Raw genomic sequence first — 8796 nt, 5'->3', positions numbered from 1 at the left:
TTGGCCGCGCAGAGTAGAGATGAGCCCAGTGAGGGATCGCTGTCCACAAGCAGGACACAAGGTGAAAGATAAGTGTTTCTGTGCGCGAGTTTGTTGTTGGTGCAGTTATTGCTGCTTAAATGTTGACGGAATCGAGTTGAACCCATTCAACTGTCAAACTTGTCAGCGGAAATGATGAGTTTAGCGATTTTTTTTGTGCATGGATTTCCTTCCTGAAACGGAAAGGTTTAAACAACATGGGTGAGCAAGAGGGTGAAGATATCTGCTTCAGGTAGTGACTTCAGTTGTACTTTTTTTTTCGGAAAAACTCAGCATTATGTTCTGTGATCATTTGCAGAGTGGGTACGTTTAGATGCAGCGATTCGTTTTGGTGAGGTTTTTATAGTTACAGAACAGAAGTTAACATAACGGCTGCATCGTGCATGTGAAAATTTTGCTCCAGGGATTTTCTTTTAGAACTAAACGTCACAGTTCTGTTATTGGACAATGAATATTATTTGTGTGTCAAGATCTTAAATGTAGGAGTGATGTCGAATGTTTGATGCGGTTTGGTTTAAGTCCGAATGTACGCGTGCAGGAACTGTAGAGGTTCAGGTCTAACTGCAGTGACTGGCGCTGACTGAAACACCACATGGTGGTGTTAAAAGCAATGTTTGGAAACGCTAGCCCTCTGCTCACGTCGTTTCTCAAACAGCTAGATACCTCTGCTGTCGATGTTTTTAACTGCTCTTTGTGGAACATTCATGAGCAGGGTGCAGAGAGAAAGGTGGGCCGAGGGGAATTGCTTTTAGCAAAACCATGTGGACGATGCGTCGCAAAGTTTGGAATTTCCACACTATTAGTGCCGGCGCTGCATTGACTAACAGAGAACAAGTTATTATTAGAGAGAGTAACCAGGTGAGTGAGTCTTACAACGCTGTACTGATGCGTACAAAATTCAAACGAATAACTTGATTATCTTTAATTGATTTTATTAACTTTTTTGATGAGCAGGATTAACTAAAATTGATAATGCGTACTTTCTTCATATTTACCCATTCTAGCACTTTTTAACCAAAAATTTGCTGGAATAGAGTTCTAGCGACCGTCGGCACTTAGGACCCTTGCTGACAAATTTTACAAGTGCCCACAATACTGAATGAATAACAGAAGTGACCTCAAGTCCATGTTTTCATCCCTTAAGCTTCAACCAGTCCAGACAGCCCCTGCATTCCCAGTTAGAGCATGAGTTTGGTGACATTGCCTTGGAAACCGGTTGGATTGCAACTAAATAAGTGTATTTGGAACGTCTTCCAGTCTTTTCAAATCCGAAATGCTAGTTGTATGAGTTTAAAAGCAGATTTTTTGGACACATTTTTAAGTTCTGTCTGCTGATTTTCTAACCAGTCTATTTGGAAAATATGTACGTGGGAGATGCTGGATAAGAATCCATCAGTCTCCATTCTAATGGCCTACACAGTTGAATACCAGCCACATTACATGTCTGAATTCCATTTGGACAAGAATCTGGAGGTCTATTGGTGCATGTTGAGAAATATTCCAGCAAGGTGTAATGTCTTGAGTGGTTTTACGTCTGCTGGCGGTAAAATTCCAATATCACCTATTCTGCCACTGACAGTACCAAGACAGTCTGCACTTTATCATAAAATGATCCATAATATTGGTATTCTTGAATTCCATGTTGATGTGGTCAGCTAATATACTGGTTGCCGAATGTGCTATTTGGACTTGGGCAACAAATCTTGTTTTAACAGCTTAATCCAGTTCTTAACTTCTTTACAAAACGTTTGGCTAAAGGGTAACCTTGTATAGGAAGCATATGTGGTAAGGATGCTGAGTCATCTATGGGCTGTCAAGCCTGATAGAAGGATCAACAAAGAGGCCAGGGCAGGGGATCCAGCAAAAGTGTTCACAGACAAACACGTCCACACCTAACTTTGTGAGTGCTCTTTAGATGTAGGGTTTTCTACTATATGTGTGCACACATTAGGCTTATACAGCTTGAGTTGCTTAGCTTTTGTAAAATAAATCGTAATAAGGATCCGAACAAAGATTCAGTACTGAGGTTTTATCAGTATACAATCTGCCCATGTAAAGGTCTTCTGCAACTGTGGTAGTCCCTACCTCTGGACCAGAAGGTCTGGGTTCAAGTCCCACCTGCTGTAGAGATGTGTGGTGATATATCTGAACAGTTTGATTAAAAATATCTATAATCCATTCATACACATAGTTATTAATTTGTTATACTTTTAGGCTGCAAGACTTAACTTTAAACAGTTTCTACTTTACAGTGTTTTGCAATACAGTTATGTTCAGTTACTTTATTATGTTCACTCACCTTTCATCTTTTTTTTGTCCAATTCATTTGCATTTGTAATCTGATGTACTCAATTGGTAGAAATATATTTTAGTAATACTTCACCGTTTTCATATGCTTGAATTGTGTTGGTTGCTTCAGCAGAAGCACAAAATTTCAAACAGTCAGCAGAATTCACCTTTGTGTACTGGTGTCAAAGCTACACCTTGTGGGTTCCTTATCTATGAGGTCCAATAATGTACCTCGCAAAAAACTGATATGTGTGCTTTTATTGCTTATTTGTGGATTTATCCTGTTTGAATTTTGTGTGCCCTGAGGTTTGCAAGAGCCTATTCTAAATGTTGTTATGTTTGTAGATAAGCCTTAGATTAGAACTCAAAAACTCTGTTGACAAGTGAAACTTAAAAGTTTAAAATCGATGTTCCCTTTATGTGGTTAGTTAGGCTTCATGGTATGTAACAAACTTAAAAAGAATGAAACAAAAACAAATCCTGTGGACGCTGGAAGTATTCAACAAGTCAAACACGTCAGCCTTCAAGAAATGCAAAGTCAACGTCTTAGGCAGTTACCCTACATTATAATACATTTTTCTGATTGACCAGTCACTCATTTAAGTACTTTTAAAATATTTAAGTTTGTGAATAAGTGCAAAATGAATGATCTAGTAAATCCACTTAACATTTACCCTGTCATTTAAATACTACACCTTCACTTTTCATAAGAAATGTTATTACACAATGAAACAAAAATTTCTTCCTAATGACATAAGGATGAAATGGTTATTTACAAAATATGACAGCATTTAAAAATCTTATAACTTTTTCATCTGATGTTGCATGCATGAATTGTAAGTGTATTTTAAGGCCCGGTGTAATCAGAAGATAAGAGCACTTCACAATAAACCAACACAGCTCAGACTAGTTAGCAAGGTTACATCACATAGAATACAGGGAGAGCTAGCCATTTGGATACAAATTTGGCTTAAAGGTAGGAGACAGGGGCTGGTGGTGGAGGGTTGTTTTTCAGATTGGAGGCCTGTGACCACTGGTCCACTGCTTTTTGTCATTTATGTAAATCATTTGGATGTGAATATAGAAGGAATGATTCGTAAGTATGCAGATTGCATCAAAATTGGTGGTGTAGTGGACAGTGATGAAGGTTATCTCAGTTCAGCGGGACTTTGATTGGATGGTCCGATGGGATGAGGAGTGGCAGATGGAGTTCAATTTAGGTGAATGTGAGGTGTTGCATTTTGGAAAGGCAAACCAAGGTAGGACTTGTATGCTGGTAGGGTCCTGGGGCGTGTTGTCTAATGTAGACCTTGGGGGTGCAGGTTCATAGTTCCTTGAAGGTGGAGTCACAGGGAGACAGAGTTGTGAAGAGGGCGTTATGGTACACTTGCCTTTTATTGGTCAATGAGTATAGGAGTTGGGATGTCATGTTGCCACTGTACAGGGTGCTGGTTAGGCCACTTTTGGAATACTCCTTTCAATTCTGGTCTCTCTGCTATCAGAAAGATATTGTTAAACTTGAAAGGGTGCAGCAAAGATTTACAAGGATGCTTCCAGGGTTGGAGGGATTGCGTTATAAGGAGAGGTTGAATTAGGTTGGCTTGTTTTCCCTGGAGCACTGGAGGCTGAAGGGTGACCTTTTGGAGGTCTATAAAATCCTGAGGGGCATGGATAGGGTGAGTAGCTAAGGTATTTTTCCAAGGGAACGGGAGTCCAACACTAAAGGGCATAGGTTTAAGGTGAAATGGGAAAGATTTGAAAGAGACTTAAGGGACAACTTTTTCACACAGAGGGTGGTGTGTGGTGCGTGAATAGCCAGAGGAAGTGGTGGAGGCTGGTACAATTATAATATTTAAAAGGCATCTGGATGAGTATATGAATAGAAGGGTTTAGTGAAATATGGGCCCAATGCTGGCAAATGGGACTAGATTAATTTAGGATGTCTGGTCAGCATGGACGAATGGGACTGAAGGGTCTGTTTCTGTGCTGTACAACTCTATGGCTCTATGTGGCCAGACATCAAAGGGCATTACCTTTGCTTTTAGTGTGGAGAACTTGTAAATTGAAATCTCTTACTGTTTGATGCTTTGATCTGTCAGTTTTGGTCATGAAGAAGTTGATCAAATTTTGGTGGAATGCAAAGCAGATTACTTTGTAGTTACAGATCATTCTACCCGAGGCAAAGGACAGAAGTTGTTATTAATCATCAGCAAATACGATAATAATTTATAACCTAGCATGAACAACAGTTCACATAACCCTTCATGCCATTCTTACAGTGGAATTTCACAGATTATTCTTATTGTATTGAGCAATGATAAAACTAAATATAAATTATAACATTGATACAAAACATGCTTGTATATTGACAACATCTAGCCAGAAGCTAATTAACAAATTTATGATGAAATGTTTATTATATTACAGTGCTGATAAATTAGAAGCACAGATAAAAACCAGATTTGACTTTAAAGAGAGAGAATTGAGCTGAAATATGCAGCAAGTTTACTATTTTAACAAACATTTACATGAATATTTCAAATAAAGACTTTTTCAGAACTGCCTTGTAGAATGTAATGATAGGAATGTGTTTGTGCTGTTGTTTATTCAAAGTTGTTACTCTTCTACACTGTGTACTTGTGATGCTTTAGGTATGGATAATTTTCAGTTTTTGGAGCTCCATTTATAAGTGGATGTATGAAGCAACAGGAAGACGCTGGGCCACAGAACTAAAGAACACACACACACACACACACACACACCTACCTCCCTCCCACTCACGCACCCTTCCCCCCCCCCCCCCGCAGGCTGTACGCACACACGAATCAATGGGGTGAATTTGTATTTGCAGGTACATTCTATTTTGTTCAAAAAGCACACAATTTATACAGTCAGTCAATGTGGTATTTTATAAATCCCTACTTTAGAAATGAAACCAGCCTGACTCCAAACCAAAATACAAACAGATTCTAAACAAGGCCTCACACCTAACATGCATCGTCTGACCTAAAATGTCACCTCTTCTTTACACTGATAAAACTTTTAGTCCTCTCAGAACAGTGATTTTGAAGGAATTCGGGGACTTACATATACATATTAATCAATTGAAACCTTCTAAATGATTAAAGATTTAACAGCATCTTAGGTTTGTTTAGTATGTCCTTATCAGTAGTGTGACCCTTTGATATTTTACTTATAAATTCTATGTCTATTACTACCTATCACTAACATCTGAAGAAGGAGTAAGACTCTGAAAGCTTATGTTTTCAAATGAACCTATTGGACTATAACCTGATGTTGTGTGATTTCTGACTTTCACCAATAATCACACTGATTGTGAATTGTGCAGGATAGTCTCAGGTCTGAAATCAGATGTACTTGTGTTGGATGATCTCAGTCAGGGTTCTGGAGTTGTGCTTCTGGACTACAGATAGAAGGAAAAAAATCAACAAGACTTCCTTCTGGTGCCTATTAGTAAGCATCTGTTGACACAGTAAGAACAGGTCTGTGTTTGACTGTAATTGACTAGTCTATTAACACTACTTAAGCACCCACTTGGGTGAGAAAGCAAAGGCCAGCTGGTGTCCTTTAAACCATAGTATAGCACGAAATAGTGCTTTTGTGAAAAGGCCAAAATGTAAGGTTATTTCAGTTGGTATGGCTGAGATGCTGTGTTTGTTTTTAATGGTATCGCATTGAAAGACAGGAAGTTGAATGTCTTTTTTTGCTTACAGTTGTCCAAGTGGCTCTACAGTGCTTATTTGTGGACATTGAATGGTCTAGGATTTAGGGGAGGCGATGGCTTAGTGGTATTATCACTGAACTGTTAATCTAGTAGACCCAGATAATGTTCTGGGAACCCAGGTTCAAATCCTGTCACAGCAGATGATGGAATTTGAATTCAATAAGAGTCTCATGCTGACCATGAAAGCATTGTTGATTGTTGCAATAATCCTCTGGTTCACTAATGTCTTTTAGGGAAGGAAACAACCATCCTCACCTGGCCTTGTCTACATGTGACTCCAGACCCACAGCAATGTGTGCTTGACTCTTAACTGCCTTCTGGGCAATTAGGGATGGGCAATAAATGCTGGCCTAGTCAATGATGCCTATATCCCAGGATGGGGATGGGGGGATGGGGGTGTTCTTTGATTTATTAACAGATTCATTCCAAAATAATACAATTCAGTGGCTTGAAGAGGTTTTTGAGTGACTGTTTGTTTGTATATTTTAACAAATTAATAAGCACCTGAGGAGGGAGTTATTTTTACAAGGTGTGTTTGAACAGCTGCAAGTTAAGAGGGACAAATCTTTTGAAGTTTGAATAGATGGTTTTATTTTCCTTTTGTGAGCATTTCAAATACTTTGTTATTTTTATTAAAAGTTAATTTTATGAAAGGTGAGGTAGAAACAGGTGGAGGCAATTGGTACTCTGAGCACACTGAAGGTTGGACAGAGCTGTGAGACTGAGTAGTCCGTAATGCCTAGAAGGACGTGATTACACTACAGAGGGTATAGAGGAGATTTATCACGATGCTGCCTGGGCTGGAGGATCTCTGCAATGAGGGCAGATTGAATAGAATGGGGTTGTTTTGCCTGAAATAGTGAACGTTGAGAGGGGACGTAATAGAGGTGTATAAATTATAAGGTGCATAGATATGGTGGATAGGATGGCACTTTTTCCAATATTAGAGGGGTAAATGGCCATTCACATAGATTTAAAAGAGGGAGAAGGCCAAGAGGAGAATTGATAGAATTCTTCAAAATCACGAAGGGTCTGAACAGAGTGGACTGAGCAAAACTGTTCCCACATATAAACAGATCAAAATGAGAAGTCACAGTTTCTAAAATGTTTTACAAGAGAAACAAATGTGAGTTGAGAAAAAGACTTTTTCATATGGTGAATAGTTAAGGTATGGAATGCACTGCCTGGAAGTGATGGAGGCATGATCAATTAAGGTAAATAGAAACAATGTGCAGGGTTATGGGGGGAAAGACAGGATATTGGTGGTAAGCTAAAATTTTCAGACAGCCAGTGCAGACAGGATGGGCTGAACGGCTCATTCTGCACCACAACAATTCTGTGATTCTGGGAAGTCATGGAAGTTAGACAATTGTGATTATGGATTGAATGTAGCGAGGGTATGGTATTTCTCAGTTAAATCCATTTTGTTGAAAGTAGATTATTGGGTATTTTTAAGCTGAACACAATGTTCTATTGCTACCATAGAAATGATGTCTGACGAATAAAATAAAAGACATTAAGATTGGTAGTCATGTTTCACAAGCCCTTAAATATACAGCATAGGATCAAATATCAAGCAGAATGAGTCAGAAGTGACTTTGGATCAACAACTCTTGGACCTTTTGGAGAGGTGATGGCCTATTGGTATTATCGGTGGACTGTTAATCCAGAGACCAAGATAATGTTCTGTGGACCTGAGTTCAAATCCCACCACAGCCGATGATGGAATTTGAATTCAATTTTAGAAAAATCTGGAATTAAGAGTCTAATGATCACCATGAATCCATTGTTGATTGTCAGGGAAAAACCCATCTGGTTCATTAATGCCCTTGAGGGAAGGAAACTGCCATCCTTACTTGGTCTGGCCTACATGTGACTCCAGACCCACAGCAATATGGTTGACTCTTAACTGTCCTCTGGGCAATTAGGGATCGGCAATAAATGCTGCCCTAGCCAGTGATGCCCTTATCCCATGAATGAATGAATAAATAAAAAACACCTCTGCTTAGAAATATGACCAAGTCCTCACAGAAAGAGGGTTCTGCATCCATAATAGTAATAAACCAGTTCAGTAGTTTGATCAGTTGAACTGGGTGGTGCACTTACAATAGATGGGGTTTATTACGTTCTTGGTGGGCTAGAATAACAAATGTTGTTCATTAGATTTGGAACCCTAAGAAAAGCAGTTAAATGCACCTTAGCTGTTGAAATATGCACTAGTGGAAACAGTAGATATAGGTATAATTGTCTGACATTTTGAAGGAAATCCTATACACAAGACAATCTGGGGAAAAGTTGCCTAAGGAATATTATGTAGATAAGCATTCTCTTTGGGACTATGGCCATTCGACAAAGGATGTCTCTGAGAATTCACTTTGCTATTGTGAAGGAAATTTGGACAGAAGATTGATTGCTGTTTTACAAAGAATAATGTTTGCCTAAGAAATGAGTTCATGCCCTTGAAGGGAAACATGTTATGTAATGACGAGGATCCTATATATTGTGTTATACAGAATTGGATAGCAATTTTTATTAAATTGTTTTGTAATTATTTTCTAAATGTGGAAATATTGTTTAAAGAACAGGGAATAGGGACTCTATCAATAATTGTTTTTATTATAATGTGTGACATTAATGTAGAAAAATATCTATAGTTTTGGAAAGATTATTAAACAAACGATCAAAGGTGATTAGAGATAGCAGGAACTGCAGATGCTGGAGAG

The 8796-nt window shown here is 38.6% G+C and overlaps 1 protein-coding gene across 1 annotated transcript in view; it reads left to right on the top strand.

Moving 5' to 3' along the window:
• Positions 1–686: 686 nt before the first annotated feature.
• The window catches only part of LOC125481653 (SH2B adapter protein 3-like), a gene marked incomplete at its 3' end in the record, with an annotated part of 11768 nt that continues 3658 nt past the window's right edge, over positions 687–8796 (top strand). The window contains exon 1 of the mRNA XM_048593489.1: positions 687–897. Within this exon, the coding sequence (XP_048449446.1) occupies positions 799–897 (99 nt within the window). The remainder of the gene's footprint in view (positions 898–8796) is intronic.

Source organism: Rhincodon typus, unplaced genomic scaffold (genome assembly GCF_021869965.1).
Source record: "Rhincodon typus isolate 14 unplaced genomic scaffold, sRhiTyp1.1 hic_rhity00002944, whole genome shotgun sequence".
NCBI classification, from domain to species: domain Eukaryota; kingdom Metazoa; phylum Chordata; class Chondrichthyes; order Orectolobiformes; family Rhincodontidae; genus Rhincodon; species Rhincodon typus.
The sequence above is the reverse complement of the archived record's forward strand: the minus strand, read 5'-3'. Positions and strand labels throughout refer to the sequence as shown.